This window comes from Apium graveolens, chromosome 4, assembly GCF_009905375.1.
Source record: "Apium graveolens cultivar Ventura chromosome 4, ASM990537v1, whole genome shotgun sequence".
NCBI lineage: Eukaryota > Viridiplantae > Streptophyta > Magnoliopsida > Apiales > Apiaceae > Apium > Apium graveolens.
In genome coordinates this window covers 119,417,058-119,435,989 of record NC_133650.1, presented here as the reverse complement: position 1 = coordinate 119,435,989, position 18,932 = coordinate 119,417,058, and the positions used below count along the sequence as shown (strand labels likewise).

The 18,932-nt window shown below is 31.5% G+C and overlaps 1 protein-coding gene across 1 annotated transcript; it reads left to right on the top strand.

Moving 5' to 3' along the window:
• Nucleotides 1–7,117: 7,117 nt before the first annotated feature.
• On the top strand, nucleotides 7,118–7,594 carry LOC141718917 (ethylene-responsive transcription factor ERF011-like). The gene has a single exon (XM_074521289.1). It carries the CDS (start codon nucleotides 7,118–7,120, stop codon nucleotides 7,592–7,594), a length of 477 nt encoding a protein of 158 aa, XP_074377390.1.
• Nucleotides 7,595–18,932: the final 11,338 nt, after the last annotated feature.

Genomic DNA, 18,932 nt, shown 5'->3' with positions numbered 1-18,932 from the left:
CTACCAAACTATATATACTAGAACCATTATTTAATATCTTGTAATTACACATAAAGCACTTAACAATGAATAATAATTTTCTATTTTATTAAAATTAATTTGTATGTAACTAACATAAAAAAAATTAATTATTCAAAACTCATCTCACCAACTATTTGTTATATATCACAGTTAGCAACTAATCATGTACTTAAGGTTTGAGAATATAATTTAGACATTAACGACATCATATATTCATGCAAGTCGTAGCACAAGCTAATATACTTGGATAGCAATTTAATTTACATGGCACACTATTTAGATGTAAATTAACTCACAACAGATAAGGTAGAAAAACATATATAAGACTAGAACAAAAATAAAGGATCTCATATAATTACAAAACAGAGGTCGGAAAAATACGTACCTTATGCGAAGCAGTGAACATGTACGAGTTTTTATTATTGTATAAAGGGTCCTTATATAGGCACACAAAACCCTAATTCTATTTAGGATATAATCAATTTCCTTCTAAAATTTACAACCTCTCCAATTAAATTCCAAAAATAAAATATTTGGCCCACATAATTACCTAAACTAAAAAAATATTGATTTTCTAATATATTCCCACACTTCTTTCCACAAATAACAAATCTTTTCACAAATCAATTACCTTGCACAAAAATATTTTCAGAATATTCTAATTTTAAAATAATTATCTAGACGAATTAATATCTAATTTCTAATAAATAAATTAAAAATAAAATTATGGATTTTACAGCGACTGGGGCATATTCTGAGGATCCTCTAACACGTGCCCTGATTATTCTCGTGATTGATGTGCGACAGCTGTCCCCATCATGTGCTTGGGCCAGTGTCTCACGTGCTGGGATTTATCAAGGTTGGGCTGGCGGGATTGGGCCAGTCAGGACTGGTAGTGTGCAGGACTAGTCTTTCTAGGAGTTACGTGGAGTTAGGAGTCTAGGAGTAATCCTTCCAGGAGCTATATAGTTACACTACAAAAAAAACGGGTAAATACAATCGGAGAAAAATCGGTTGTATTTAGCTAAATTCGACCGTTTTCGGTTGTATGTAGCTAAATACAACCGGTTTTTGGACCGGTTGTATTCGCTTGAGTAATATTTAGTAAACCGGTTGTATTTAATACTAAATACGACCGAATAATACAACCGGCTAAATACCACCGCTTAAATACGACCGGTTAAATACAACCGCTTCCGGTCAAATTTAATTTTTCAGATAAAATTCAAATATCCCGCCCAAATAATTAAATTTAATGATAAAATTCAAAAAGCCCGCCCAAACTTTTAAATTTTTTGAATTTTTTTAAAAAGTCTGCCATATAAATAATTCATCCACATATGGTTGTAAATACAATGTTAAACTCCACCGTATTCAGTTGAAATAGGGAAGCCAAAATTTTTAAAAAAAAAATCTCTCCGGAAATCGGAAAAATTGACGATTCCGGTGAGCCTCCCGTAATAGAAGTTCGCTGCTTCAAACTAAAACACAGTAGGAAAAAATGACAAAAATAGCCGATTTTTGAAAAAATTTAACAAAAATAGTCATTCTGAAAAAAGTGGTCAATTTTGGCCGATTGAATACTCCACTGTCAGTTGGGTATCCCAATTTGTATAAGATACTCCACTGGTAGTTGGGTATTTCATATATGGGATACTCCACTCCCAGTTGGGTATCTTATATAAAGTGGATACTCCACTGACAGTTGGGTATCCCATCGGCCAAAATTGGCCAACTTTTGAGAAATTGGTTATTTTTGTCAATTTTGTGTAAAAATAGGCTAAATTTGTCCTTCACCCACACAGTAGCACAAAACTTCCCACAGCCAAGAAACCCAGTGAACTAACCGTGGAACAAAAAGTCGTAAAACAAGGAGACCTCAGGCTATCTTAATAAATAAAAATGTTATTTCAACAGCGATGTAAAAGACCCAATCTTAAAGAAACGAACAGTTGAAATTGCCATCATAATTTTTGTCTCAGTCATTCAATCAAACACCTTCCCTGCCAAATATTTCACATCTACAATTTCATCCAAAATCTAATCTTTTCACCTCCGATCAACCAAGTATACACAAACACACATATATATAGATTATAGCATGACTATTGTCGATGACGCGCCTGAAAAAACTCAGCAAAAATCATATATTTCGGGAAAAGAAAATGACCCGACGACAAACTCATATTACTATTCGAAGATAACGTCGCTTCAAGAACTCGTTCGAGCTCAGCTAAATGACCCGAGAACAACATAGAAGACTGCGTGAAAATCAGGTAGGGTTCGAGTGACCAGGTTGAGAAAGCGGTTATGAACCCGGTTTGTTCAAACTGCTCTTCTTCTATGACGTCGTTCTGAGAGGGCGGGGTTGTGGGAAGGTCAGAGGTTACGAGATTGAGAGAGTAGTCTTGGGCGCGGAGGTGGAAGAGATGGTGGGATTGGGTTTGGGTCTGGTGGGTTGAGGCGTGGTGAGAGGAGAAGAGAGGGGCCTGAGAGATGAGGAGTGGGAACTGGGTGGGGTGGGGTGGGGTGGGGTGGGGTGGGGTGGGATTAAATAATTTTAATTTTATAAATTATTTTGTTTTATTTTATAAAATGTAAATTCAACCATTAGATTGTTGATTTAGAGAATGAATTTGGTACGTTAGATTTACGTCACGAGGATAGGTGACATGGCGCTAAATTCAACTATTACTGATTATATTTAGGAGTGTCAATTTATAAATTCAACTGATAATAGCTGATAATTGATATTAACCATTTTATGTTATGAAAATTAAAATTACTTATAATTTATTAGACAAAAATATTATAATTAATTAGTTAATGCTTTTCTTACAAAATATTGTAGCGTTATAAATATTTTAATTTATTTTAATAACATATTATATAATATTAAAAATTAAATCGTCATTTCTGAATTTTGTATCATATCACTAAAATATATAAATCTTGATATGTAACGTTTAATTATTTATAAGTATTTTTTACAAATATTAATGAATGATCCAACCGTACGGATGTCAAAATCAGTATATTTTAGTGATATAACAAAAAATTTAGAAAAAAATAAATATATTTGGTTTGCTTTTTTAACAATCAACTAGTAATTTGACTCGTACTTTTAATTAGTGTTTAATCCCATATTGATGTTTCGATATTTTTAAAAATATTAATGAATGATCCAACCTTACGGATGTCAAAATCAGTATATTTTAGTGATATGACCAAAACTTCAGAAAAAAAATAAATATATTTGGTTTGCTATTTTAACAGTCAACTAGTAATTTGACCCGTACTTCTAAATAGTGTTTAATCCCATATTGATGTTTCGATATTTTTAAAAATATTAATAAATGATCCAATAGTACAAATGTTAAGATCTGTATATTTTAGTGACATGACAAAAATTTTAGAAAAAAATAAATATATTTGGTTTATTTTTTTAACAGTCAACTAGTAATTTGACCCGTACTTCTTACTATTATTTAATCTCATATTGATGTTTCGATATTTTTAAAATATTAATAAATGAACCAACCGTACGGATGTCAGAATCAGTATATTTTAGTGATATGACAAAAAATTTAGAAAAATAAATATATTTGGTTTGTTTTTTAACAGTTAACTAGTAATTTGACTCGTACTTCTAACTAGTGTTTAATCCAATATTGATGATTCGATATTTTCAAAAATATTAATGAATGATCCAACCGTACGGATGTCAAAATCTGTATATTTTAGTGATATGACAAAAAATTTAGAAAAGAATAAATATATTTGGTTTGCCTTTTTAATAATCAAAGAGTAGTTTGACCTGGACTTCTAACGAGTGTTTAATCCCATATTGATGTTTCAATATTTTTGAAAATATTAATGAATGATCCAACCGTACGGATGTAAAAATCAGTATATTTTAGTGATATGACAAAAATTTTAGAAAAAAATAAATATATTTGGATTATTTTTTTAACAGTCAACTAGTAATTTGACCCGTACTTTTAAGTAGTGTTTAATCCCATATTGATGTTTCGATAATTTTAAAAATATTAATGAATGACCCAACCGTACGGATGTCAAAATCTGTATATTTTAGTGATATGACAAAAATTTTAGAAAAAAATAAATATATTTGGTTTGCCTTTTTAATAGTCAAAGAGTAGTTTGACATGTACTTCTAACTAGTGTTTAATCCCATATTGATGTTTCGATATTTTTGAAAATATTAATGAATAATCCAACCGTACGGATGTCAAAATCAGTATATTTTAGTGATACGACAAAAATTTTAGAAAAAATAAATATATTTGGGTTGTTTTTTTAACAGTCAACTAGTAATTTGACCCGTACTTTTAATTAGTGTTTAATCCCATATTAATGTTTCAATAATTTTAAAAATATTAATGAATGATCCAACTGTACGGATGTCAAAATCAGTATATTATATGATTTGACCAAAATTTTAGAAAAAAATAAATATATTTGGTTTGTTTTTTTAACACTGAACTAGTAATTTGACCCGTACTTCTAAATAGTGTTTAATCCCATATTGATGTTTTGATATTTTTAAAAATATTAATAAATGATCCAACAGTACGGATGTCAAAATTAGTATATTTTAGTGATATGACAAAAATTTTAGAAAAAAATAAATATATTTGATTTGTTTTTTTAACAGTCAACAATAATTTGACCCGTACTTCTAACTATTATTTAATCTCATATTGATGTTTCGATATTTTTAAAAAAATTAATAAATGATCCAACCGTACGGACGTCAAAATCAGTATATTTTAGTGATATGACAAAAAATTTAGAAAAAATAAATATATTTGATTTATTTTTTTAACAATCAACTAGTAATTTGACCTGTACTTTTAACTAGTGTTTAATCCCATATTGATGTTTCGATATTTTTAAAAATATTAATGAATGATCCAACCGTACGGATGGTAAGATCTGTATATTTTAGGGATATAACAAAAATTTTAGAAAAAAATAAATATATTTTGTTTGTCTTTTTAATAGTCAAAGAGTAGTTTGACTAGTACTTCTAACCTGTTTTTAATCCCATATTGATGTTTCGATATTTTTAAAAGTATTAATTAATGATCCAACCGTACGGATGTCAAAATAGTTAAAATTTAAATATTGAAATTACTTACATTTTTCCGTGAACTTTTTTTTTTTGACAATTTTCGTATCCGTATGGTTGAATTATAATTTAAAATAAATACAAAATAAATTGAAACTCAAACTATAATTATTAATTTAACGATAAATATTTAACTACCATAATTTATACTAAAATATAAATTTCGTGTAAATTTTATTCTATATTTTTTTTCAAAAAATTTCTGCCATTTTTAAAAATAATTCGACCGAAATTGGTTGAATTTAGTACAAAATTCGTTGGCGGGAAAATTCCCTCCATTTTTTGGCAAGGCTAAATTCTACCGAATGCAGTTGAATTTATGAGCACGCCTAAACTCAACCGTATACGGTTGTATATAAATATGGTTGTATTTATTCGGTTGTAATTAGTAAGGTTAAATTCAACCGAATGCGGTTGAATTTAGGAGCACGCCTAAACTCAACCGTATACGGTTGTATTTATTCGGATGTAATTAGTACTAAATTCGACCGCGTAAATACGACCGTATTTAAATACGACCGCATGCGGTTGTATTTAGCCGCGCCCTTAATTTCAACCGAAAACGGTTGAATTTGATGTCGGTTGTATTTGTGCGGTTGTATTTAGCCTTGTTTTCTTGTAGTGTTAGGAGTGTAGGAGTCGTCCTTCCAGGTGCTGTATAGTTAGTAGTCCGGGACAAGGCCTTGTAGGAGTTGTAGGAGCTGTATGTACTATCAGCTACATTAATGAAATAATATAGAAGTCAGCATGTAAAGTTAAAGGATTAATCCATTGATTATCCGTAAACAAAAAATGTTCGATAGCCTTTAAGTATATTTAGATATAGCAAACGGAAGTTATAGTAAAAAGTGGACATACTGTTTGAAATTGTGTAACACAGAGAGCCACATCCCGCTCCACAATCATAAGTAGTCTCTCTTATTTTTCAGTTTTAAACTCCCTGTTTAAGATAATATCTAACAATTAGTTATCTAACATTTACACAATAAACTAGCTTTGTAAGTACGATAATTGTTAATGATTAGAGTGTGTTGTAAATTATTCGTTGATTAATGATGTTTAAGCTATGTTGCCACCACCTATTAATCTTTATAAATGCTTATATAGGTTTTCCGCTATAAAATATATTAAAAGTTGTGATTGGGCAACCGACCATACATAAAATCAAGAATCAATAATTCCCTTACTAAACTTTTTATTCACACTTGCCATGAAATAAACAATAGAAACTATTACAAAACTAGTTTTAATCTGAATTAGAGTTCTTATTTGAAGACAATAGACTATCAAGCTTCAGCATAAAAGACAATACACAACTATCTTTATTAAATTCTAATATACAGGCCACTAAATATTATGATGATCAAAGAGCAGATAACTACAATTATCATATCCCTTTGTTTAAACAATTACTATAGTATAGTCGACAATATGTCCCACCATTTTTGTTATAATTTAAAGGATATCAAGAACTTCTAAATGACAAAAGTAACACCATGTTGTCTCTCGACAAAATAATAAAACGAAGCTACACTGAGGGTATGAAAGTCTATTTGTCCAAAGTCAAGTAAGAAGGATATGTATGTATCAATCGAGCCACCGACCACCGACCTAACCTCCACCTCCTCAAAAGAAAATTTATGCACTTAATAGTATTATACACCAAGACAAGCAATTATATCTGTAACTCTCTCTCCACTTTGCTTTTGCTTTGTAATCATCAAGAGCTAGCTCAACCCTAGTCGAGATTGGAGAGGAAATTAAGAGTGAAACATAGTACTTAGAAGTTGTGTACTAGAAGTTGTACAAAGATTAAAAGCTAGGAGTTTTGTCGGTGGATAGTATTTCTAAATTTACACAAGTTCGTATTTGTAATAAATATGGTTGCTTCTCTCTTTGTCCTTGTGTAAGCAAAGCAGTTATATGATCAAGAGGAGAGTGATGGAGGTGGGCAGTGTTGGAATGAGAAAGCGGAAGAATCCATACAAGGGAATAAGGATGAGGAAGTGGGGAAAATGGGTGGCGGAGATTAGACAGCCTAACAAACGATCCAGGATTTGGTTAGGCTCTTATTCATCAGCCAAGGCGGCTGCTAGGGCTTATGACACCGCTGTTTACTATCTCCGCGGGCCTTCTGCTAGGCTCAACTTCCCTGAATTAGTGGGAACTGATGATGCTGATCAGTTATTATTATCCGGGCCTCAATTGTCGGCGGATGCAATAAGAGCCAAGGCTATTGAAGTTGGGTCACGAGTTGATGCTCTAGAAACAACAACTACTGCTACTAATGCTAATACTTCATTCAAACCTCCTCCTCCTTCTCATGATGATGAAGATGATGAGCTCGACTTGAACAAGATGCCTAAACCAGAACCTGGTGATGAGTCGGACCAAAATCACCTTCAACATCTATGGTGACCCATTATTTTTGTTTGTTACATGCAACCAGCAGCACAAGCTAGCTGGTCAAGCCCCGAAAACACTAAGCTATTTAAGTTCTAATTTTCTGCATTTTATCTTCTTCTTTTTTACTATGAGGTCTGTAGGTTATTCCTTTTGTTTTTGAGTTTATAAATTTGGAATGGATCTGGATAGAGCAGTTTTGTCTTTTTAATATTTGTATAATGGGGAAAAAATAAATGTAAATACAATGGTCTTGCAGCTTGTTGTGTTGCTTTCACTTATTGTTACACACACCTGCATAACACTATCATGTAGTAGATGAGCAGGATAAGGAATCAAATACATCTGATAATAAATAAAACAGTCGTGCGAAATATTACCAAAACCTGGTATTTTAAAGAACAGAAGTCAGTAAGTTAATAGAGTTAATTAGTTAGCATATGTTGTTTTGTTGAAATAAAAGTAATAATAAGTAATAATAATAATAGCGGAATAATTAAAGACATAGGGAGTGGAGTTTGTGGTGGAATGAGGAAGCGGGGGGAGGATGATGATAAGGATGAGGAGGGTGGTGGGGAAAAGGTTTACAGGGATTGAGGAGGACCTACAACTTCTCGCCTCCCCAGTTTTTTGTACTACAACTGCCTAAATATTTATTTATATAAAATACTATCAGTTCCAACCACCTCTTGTCCACTGCTTAAACACCAAACACTAAATTTTATTGTTGATTGCAATATTCAACAATGGGCAGTGATCACATTTTTACTCTCTGGAGTTGGGTAATCCTTCTGTCTTTTAATTTAGGGTCCTTCATAATCGGAAGTCTAGGATTCGGGTTTGGATAAATGAGAATGAAAATGATAACGAGATTTGTCCACCCTAGAGAACAGAACATATTTGGTTGTTTCCTAGGTGTGGTCATGCAGGTAAGCTGAGAGCATTCTAATTTCTAATATTAAGGGGCAAGTATTGTTGTTCACGGCTTTCAGTTGCATTATTTGATCCCATCCTCTCTTTTATTCCAAACATACCGTCCGTAATAGTAGTAGTTAGAATAGCTTGAGATATATAGCTGTACATTAGATTCTTCTTAGTGAGGATTAATAATTAAGACCATAGAAAGATTATTGATGGTGTATGTTGTTGCTAGTTTGGATATAGTATAATCTAAAGATTATCTCTTGATATTAGTAACAGTCCTCCGGTCGATCAGGGAAGTCATATTAATGACACCGCGGAATGTTCAAGCTAGTTATAGCCATAGATATATGATCCTATAGTTTCTTAATTAACGCCTTCAAATTTTTAGAAGATTTATTAATTTAACATGTTATAACTGAGGTAATACCGGTGATTGCAATGATGTAGGCTTGACAATCTTAGAGTATTTGACACGGGACACATTATTCTTCTGTTGTTCTATTTTGTTGTTCATCAAGTGTTGCAATAATTGTCAATTCATATAGTAAGTCAAGCGGCTTGTCAGTTTTTCAGGATAATACAAATGTCCCCCCTTGAGTATAAAGGTATGTGTGCTTTGGAATCTCTTCATTTCAGTTGGAAGGACCGGAAAGGAGGTTTTTACAATAAATATTAATTTAGGTAACAGAATCGATGAAGCCGAGCAAGAAGCAAAATTCTCTCTTCTTACAAGATTTGGCGAACATATACAAAGGCAAAAGCCCATTCCAGAGGAAAGGGATCATTGCAAAAAAATGAAGTGAAAAAGAACAAAGGTAACATGAAATATTGTCCGCTGCATATAAGAATTTTATTAGATTTCAACCAATGTGCACCGTCAGTCCAGAGGTGGGCAAGTAGGGCGTCCTAAATATTAGAGGTCCAATTTTCAGAAAATAACTAATAATAAATTTGATTTAAAAAATTTAATGAATATAATTTATTATTAATGATTTAGTTTCAGATTTATTAGCATGTTAGTGATAATATTGATACGATATATCTTCCCATAAATTTCCGACTTTGATGTCAGCTACAAACCGCACCTGGAAATATACGATCTATATATGATCTATATCAACTGAGCCGGTTATTGTCTTACTAAAAAATGGAAAAGTGAAAGTATGGGTTTATGTCTAACTATATTGTTAGACATGTGCAATGCAAGAATTATTATTATTATTATTTTATTTTTTTGAATTGAAATTTTAAGATATGAAATTCTATCATTTAAAATATTAAATAATATGATTTGATAATAATTATACACAAACATTTTTGTTAGGGATATCTTTGAAATATGAGGTATTTTATAAAAATTAAAATTATAATTAAAATATAAAATTTTATTGATATTTATAATTATGCATATAAATGATAATTATGTTTTAATTAATTTTTTTTAACCTAGATCAATAGTGCAAGTTATACCTAGCTTGATTTAGTCTTGTATTAGCTAGAATTAATTGTACAAATGATTTTGTTTTAGCCTAAGATCTATTATAACTCCAAATCAAAACTAATTATCTTCAGTTATAACTTAATTTATTTAAACTCGGATATGTGATATAATTCTAGTTTAGAATGGATAAAAATAGATATTATTTAGTTTTAGTTGGTATAAAATTTTATGATTTTTATTTTATTTTATTTAGATTTAATTGTATAAATCATTTTTAGCCTTGATTAATAGTTTATATTATTTTGTTTTCTTCTGACACTATTATACCAACTAACGAATTATCTCAAGTTTCATTTTAAAAAATTTGTACGAATATTATAGAGATAAAATAAAACCCGTAATTATTTAAGTTCATTATAACAACCAAATTCAAGTAATTATATTTACTTTGTTTTGAATTTAAATTTTACTGTAGGTTGAATATCACTTTATTTTAGCCCGAATGAATATTATATTATTTTTTAGCCCATTGTCATTATACTGACCAACAAATTATTTTTAATTTTAATTTTTTTAATACGGGTCAATTGTATACTTTTTTAACCGCGTGAGTAATATTCAATATTAACTCGATTCATCAAATCCAATTGAATATATTTAGATTTTTTATTTGTTAATTTAACCGTATCAATAATATAATTTTGATTAAGCATGAATGAATATTTAAAATAATTTTCTTTTATAGAGGGCCATTTATACCTATCAACAAATTATCTTTTGATTTGAATTTTGTTTTTGAAAATTCAATAACATAAATTTTATTGGGTCGGATGGATAATATATGTTATTTTGTTTTGGGTTCGAGGCTATTATATATATTTAATTCTATTCTTATTCAGATAATTATTTTGTTAATATTAAATTATTTATGAGAGTATTTTATTTTAAGATATGACCAAAATATATGTGATTATACTAGACTAACAACAAAACTTTTAATGTTTCATTTTTAATATAACTGACTATATTTACTTTTTCTTTTTTAATTTTAAACCTAGATTAATTGTTTAATTTTGTTTAATTCCGGATGAATAGTGTGTATAGATTATAATTTTATTATAATTTACACATTTATATTGTGAATATTAATATATTTATGAGAGTGTTGTATGTTAAATATAATTATTAATTTTAAAAATAACTAAAATACAGACGATTTTTAAATGTCCAAAATGTTAAAACTCGCATGTATGGCCACACATTGAACAGTTAACTAAAAGAGCGAGAAGAGATGAGTGCAAATTCAGATTTTTTTTTTTCTCTTTTTGATTTGAGAAATTCATATTAATTTTAGTCCAATAAAGGGCCCGTTTGAACTTTTCTTTAAAAATTTAACTTATGACTTAAAGTTGAAAAGTCTCATATAAGTGATATGAATATCATTTCTTATAAATTATTTAAGTGTTTGGATAAGTTTACGTATAAGTTACTTATAAGTTGATAAACTGTTTGGTAATCATAACTTTTAATTTATATTTTAAAAAAATCAAAATAATTATATTTTTTTCTAAATTATCATGACTTTTTGCAGTCCTTTAAAAATTCTTTAATGATAGGGGATAAAGATAATCCTGATTGCGTAATAAATGAGCACATTAATTACGCCCGATTCGGTCCAAAGAAGAAACCCTGTTATTAATGCCCAATAATTAATATGTCATTAATTGGACTCAAAGGGCCCACATACCAAGGATTTATTATTATATTCGTAAGTCATGAATCAGCCCAAACCGTGGTTGATAAAACAAGTTAAAATTAGAATCAAACTCTCAAAATGGTAGTGCTCAAGCCACACAATCCTACAAGGAAGCAAATCCCTACATTCTATGACTCTAAAGTCTATTCAAAATCTGAGACTTGTCCACCAAGTCTCCTAACCCTAATCCAATTCAAGGCATTTTATGCCTATATAAGGGGTTTCACCCCACAATTCAGAACTGCGTTCTTTGACTTGGTCCTTGCCATAAAGCAAGGTACATAGGCATCTGTGAAGGCAGATTGAATCATGAAACACGAGAGCAGTCAAATAGAGTCTTAGAGCTCACACACCCTAGCATTAAATACACCCTAATTTTTTACCCATTACATTTAACCACGCATTTTAATTTTTAATTTTTTTTCAATTTAATATATAAATAAAATTAAATTATGAAAAACATAATTTAAAAAATAAATTATTCATTTAACAATAAATATAGAAAATTATTGTCATATAAAACAAAAACATAAATGTATTGTTTAAACTTTAAGCTATTAATCATAAAAAAATTAAAAGAAAGATAAATTAAAGATATTATAATTACAAATGATTCAAATGGCGAATGATGAAATTTGAATGTATCTAACATCAAACATTCAATTTAACGCCATTTATGTAGTGAAAATGTCTTTTTCATTTTTTGCCCAAACACTTTCAGTAATCTACAAGTCATAGGATACTTCACTAATACTAATCCGAATAAATCTCTCATTCATCTCGTCTTTCGCTTATTCAATTGATTTAAACATTTAATATTATTAATTTATTAATATGAATGTTTTTATATTTATTAAAAAGGTGTTTTCTATAAATATAACTATAAATTTAGATAATGAGAAAATTCAAGCGACCATATGTTATGGATAAAAAACTATGGTGTACTTATTGCTAAGGTTCGTGAGCTTCAAGGCTCTATCTGATTGCTCCCGTATTTCGTGACTCAATCTGCCTTCACAAGATGCATACATTCCAAGTTGTGAGCTAAGGATCAAGTCAAAAACGTAGTTCTGATTTGTGGGGTGAGGCCCCTTTTATAATCATTGGATGCCTTGAATTGGATAAGTATTGGGAGACATGGTGGACAAGTCTTTGATTTAGAGTGGATTTTGGAGCCCTAAAATGCAGGAAATTGATTCCTTGTCCCATGAGGTTTCTTAGAGGCCAATTTCCAAGGGATTATATTCTTATTTGGACTCTATTTGTCAGCTGATTTTACCTATAATAATTAATTATGAAATTAATTAATATTCATGGTTTTGGGCTCCCTTTAAATGGGCCTTATTTGTAGCCCAAACCAGGTATAATTAATGCGATATTAGTTGCACAATCATGGTTTATTTTATTCTCTATCATTTCCCCCCAACTTCTAGGAAATCATGCAAGATTTCGTAGAAGCTAAGTTTCTTTATTCCCTTGCAGGGTATCGTACAGTGTGGAGCGACCTACACATTCACAACGATTTGCCTTACCTGAGGCTACGAGATATTTTCTGGAATTTCACAATTTCCACCCTCATTTCCTCACCTTATTCCTGTTTTCAGGAATTTTCTGCTATTTTTCCTTAATTTTCAGGATTTTTCCTTAACTTCTGAGAATTTTCCTTAATTTTCAGGATTTTTCCTTAATTTCTGAAAAATTTCCAATCATTCATTCATTATTTTTTTTATTTCGACCATGTTACACCACTAATCGACCAGGATTCCTGATCGATTTCGACCAGGATTCCGGTGGACTTATAACTGATTTTGACACTCTGGTCGAATTAATTTTCTACCAGGATTATGCCCTCTTTCGACCAGTATTATGGTCGACTTTTGGGATATTCTAACATCTTTGTCGAATGAAAATTCGACAAAGATTCTCCCTTCTTTCAACCAGGGTTTTCATCGATATATAGGCCTTTTTAACACACTTGTTGAATGAAAATCCGACCAGGATTCTGCCTTAATCGACCAGGATTCTGGCCGACTTTTGGCTAATTTTGACACTCTTGTTGAGTGAAAAATCGACGAGGGATTCAACATACATAGACTAGCACTCTGACCGACTTTTAATCTTTTCGACAACCTATGTCGAATGAAAATTCGACCAGAATTCTGCCTTCAATCGACCAGGACTCTGATCGATCTTTATTCTTTTTGACCACTTACGTCGAATGAAAATTCGACCAGAATTTTGTCCTCAATCGACCAGAATTCTGATCGGTTTTTATTCTTTTTGATCGTCCTATAACCTTCTAGATTGTTCTAGATCTATCTATTCATTGGCTTTCTATTTGGGCCTTGTCTTAATGGGCTTTTCATTAACCCTTTCCGTCGATCCATATTCCTTCTTGTTGCTATATAAGAGTGGAGTGGAGTGGAGCTCCTCACTTCACTTCTCAATAAAAAAATCCTCTCTTTAGAAAGGCGATTTCCGGCGTTCTCTCCCCCATCATTTTTCGAGTTGCTCCACCGTCTTCAACCCTTTTCTGCAAATTCAAGCCTCATTCCCACGTATTTCAATGGCGGATCGCGATCTTTCTAGGCTGGACAAGATGAACACTTCCAAACGAGGTACCCTCATCCAAATATGTTCTTCATATACATCTCTTGTTGACATGATTATTTCTAGGGGGATGAATATTCTTCCCTTTCTGACTTAAATTCTTATAATCATGGCAACACATTTCATGAATTAGATGGTATAATAGAAAGTTATAACACTTTACATAGGCTTCCTCCTCACCTTATGATTACTCGTGCCACCCCTCGCGATCGAACCTGTTATTGGGAGGGGGACACGGTTTTCATTTATCGAGGAGCCCTAGTTGCTGGCCTTAGATTTCTATTTCACGAATTTATCCCACGCCTACTTGCAGACGTGCAAATAAATCCCTGTCAACTCCCTCCAAATGCATGGAGGAATATTATTTGTCTTATGGTTTTGTACCTTAGAAATAATTCCCCCTCTCTGTTCCCCCATTTAGAAAAATATTCTAATTTTATAACAACCCTCTAACCCAACCGGACTGGGTTTTAATCCGCCAAAGGCCCAGCTGTCCCCATATTTTTTTATGGTAACTCCATTGTTGAAAATAACCCAAAATGGAGAGATGAATTTTTTAGATTAATATGGGTTGGAGGCGATTGGGCTACCTTATTTCGCTTGCCCTTTTGTAAGGTAGTTGATGGTAGCCCAGCTAGTATTAGGCTAACTGATGAGGAGGAGGCTGCTTATCAAGCCCTTACCGCGGATAACGGCCAAACAGATACTTGGACTCTTTTAGAGGAATTTTCATTGAAGAAAATTGGTCTTTCTCGGGCCACTGACAAGGGTAACTTTACATGCATTTTTTCCTTTAATCTGTTTTACTTTGTTATAATTCACTCACTCATGGGTTTCAACATTTATGTTTCAGCTTGCGAAGCCATCAACAACATTAATGTTAGGTCCCGAATTATCGTCGAAGGGGGGGTTGAATATGATAATCACTAAATTAAAAATTCTTTCGAATCTTTAGCGGATATAGATTTAGTGCTCGATTAGTGGTTTCGTGTTCTTGAGAGGAATAATGTTTGGAACGATAAAAACAAGGAACACAAGATATCCGGGGAAATATATATATATTCGTATATAAATCCCCGAGGGGTGTTGCTACACTCCGGTAAATAAATTAACCGGCTACAATCTAAGAAAAATAAAGTTCCTAACTTCTATAAAGATTTACAAATCAAATCCTATACAATGATCTAGCTTTTGTTTGTACTAGGATTTAATTACCAGGTAACGATTATAATGCCCCTCAGAATATACAAGAATTAAATCGGACATTATAACATTACTCTGGTGAGAAGTTAAATGAATATACAAAAAGCTTGAGCTTCTCTATAAATCTTTGTTGCCATTTTCCCTACTCTCTTGGGAGAGAAGATGAACAGAAATTAATCCAAAATGAATGGCTCAATATCTTCTGCTCCAAAGTATAGTCTTTATCCAATAAAACTGTGTGGCTGAGGATTCTATGGCGACAAATATCTGTTCTGTGGAGACCAAGGGAAATCATTTGCCTATGTTTATTATTCAGCATGTGTGGCGACTCAAAATGTGGTACTAGTTGACTTCTGTGGCGACCAGAGGGAAGGGGGGTTACACTTGTGGCGACCAGAGGGAAGGGGGGTTACACTTGTGGCGACCAGGAAGTACTAACACAAGTACTTAAACAAAAACTCGCAGTGGTTCCCTTTTTTCTTTTATTCCTTTTTGTTTTGTTTTTCATTTTCTTTTCTTTTCTTTTTTTTGTTTTATTTTTGTTTTATTTTTGTTTTTCCTTTTTCCCTTTTCCTTTTTCCTTTTTCCTTTTTCTATTTCCTTTTTATTTTTCTCTTTTTTTTGTTTTTCCTTTTTCTTTTTCTCTTTTTTTTTTCTTTTTTTTTCTTTTTTTGTTTTGTTTTCTTTTAGTTTAAATTGTAACTAAATTAATTTATAAAATAAACTTAAATATAACTTATATAAATAAACTAATTCAGATTTATAAAATAAACTTATTTAAAGTTTATAAGATGAATCATTTTAAGTTTATTAAATAAATTATATTAAAGTCCACTAAATAAATTTATTTAATTTACCAATTAAACTTTGAGCTTCGCTAGTCCCCTGAGCTGTTTAGCTGAATATCCCGCACACCTCTTCTCGTACTTTAACAGATAAATGTTCAATCCAAGTACATTCCTCAACTTAACAATTCTTCTATAAATAATACCCAGATTCCTTTCAGGAGCTGTTGACGTCTAGTGCAACTGGTCTGGTTCACAGACGACTAACCCCGATTCAGGTCTTCGTATTATGGCCTTGATTAAATTGTTAAGCTTGCAACAACTTTATCGCTTCAGACACTGACTGTTAATAAACAATTGTACTTTCACTGGAATCCTTTAAGGTACTTTAGACAACGTCTTCATTAACCTCTGTCTATACCCTGTCTTCACTTCTTCAAATTCCTATGCTTCGAACACTGTCTATCAATGCCAATACACTGAAATCTTCCGGTAGCACTTGTATATTGAATCTTCAACATTTCTGAAACCCTGAAAGTCTTTAACCTTTGTTCTTCACTGAGGCATGATCATATTAATGAACTTCTTTCAGTGACCTATAGACAGACTTCAAGATTTCTTCTAATCTTCTGATTATTTATATTTGCCTTATCTTCATTCTTCCTGATTTCTTGTGTAGACGTAGTAATATTAACCTGTCATGTTCTAGTATTGTTATCGTGTTGAGTTATCACGTAACTGTTCATACAACTATGCAGTCTCACTAACAATCTCCCCCTATTTGATTGTTAAACCTAACAAAAAAAATTAAATAGAGAGGATAACTCAACTAACAACTAAAAAAAGTAATGTACCAAGACTTGTAAATAATTTTACTGGTTTTCTTGATCAAATTCTGCATTTTCATATTTCTTGAGTAACTGAAATGACAGATGTTTGTTTCTCTAGCACTGAACTGATCTTCAAGTAGTTTCATCTTCATTTCCTTGGTTCTTCAAATCTCTGCCAGATAATACTTCTCAGTCTTGAAGTAATCATCATCAGCTTCTTTTGTACAACCACATTTCGTGTTGAGAAGCGCATATCTCTCTTGCTTCTCCCCCTATGAGAATCAACTGCTTAAAGGAGATCACCTTCGTCTACCACCCCTCCCGTACAATAGGATCCGCAGATAAAACTAATGGTACTCCCCTTTTGGAAAACAACTTCTTCCCTTATGAAGAATAGTGATGAACCAAACCACTTCTTCTGATCAGTAGTAAATCACCTTCGTGTTTTACCACCTCTCCCGTACAATAGGATCCGTAGTTACAAACAACAATGGTGTGGTGTAGTGTTCATGTGCTTTACCTTTTTCCACATGCCTGCTATTTAGGATATGTAGTCACAAACAACAATGGTGTGGTGTAGTGTACATGTGCTTTACCTTTTTCCACATGCCTGCTATTTCTCCCCCTTAGTTGAGCAATCCTCCAAACTATTATATAAGCTTTTATCTCCCCCTTAGAGAAGGAATGCATTGTTGTGTATATGTTGTGAACTTGATGATTTCATTAACAAAACACCTTAGTAGATTTAACTTAGTGAAATATATAGCACTCGACGGATAAGCAAATATAGTCCCAACGGATGACTCAATATAGTCCTGACGGATGATAATTTGACATCCATCGAGTGAGTAGCTTATGTAACAATAACTCATGTAGCACATTTATGCAAACACCTTTGTATAGATTCTGTAGTAGCATATAAGTCATGTTGACTTTAATTAGATATGCAGATTAGGTTGATTAATTTTACATAGATGATGTCTTGTAATTCTGCATAAATGAAATAAAGTCAAGTGCCAAATAGCTACCCGACGGATGATCAACAAAGCTACTCGACGGATGATCATCAAGGAAACCCGACGGATGATCATGTTGTTGGATTTTAATCACAGCGGAAGCATGATAAAACACTTTTACACATATAAAATCCAAATAAAAGCATATAAATCGTGATTAAAACATATGGATCGATTACTAACCTTTAATAGCGATCCAAAAACAACGATCGGAGATCCTTAGCAGCTGCTCCTCAAATGTGAAGCACTCCACCGGTATCCACCAAGAAAACGATGCTAAGGAGGAGGAGGAGGTGGAGAGAATTAGGTTTTTCTAAAAATTTTGGGTTAGAATAAAAATAGGGTTTATAATAGTATATTTATAGGCAAAATTTTCAGCTGAAATTTTCCCATAAAATATTATTATTATTAACCCTTTATTATTCACATTAATAATTAAAACATATTTTAATTAATAATCCTTTTTCTAAACACTTTAGAAATAATTCTCTCTCTTGATTTAATTTCTAAAAAATTAAATTCTTAATTAATAATATTAAGAACTTTTCTTAATTAATTTATAATCAATTAAATCTCATTTAATCAATTATTAAATTTGCCAATTAATTATTTATTTCATAAATAAATAATTATTAGCCATTATTAATTAATTCCTCCACCATTAAATCATTCTCTTTTATGGTGTGACCCTGTAGGTTCAATATTAAGCCGGTAGTAGAAATATATAATAATAAAACTATTTTATCATTATTTATATAAATTCTCTAATTTATTAAATATGATTAATT

Bases quoted from the DNA above. Each gene is read 5' to 3' on its own strand.
- LOC141718917 (XM_074521289.1), top strand. From the start codon at position 7,118: ATGGAGGTGGGCAGTGTTGGAATGAGAAAGCGGAAGAATCCATACAAG.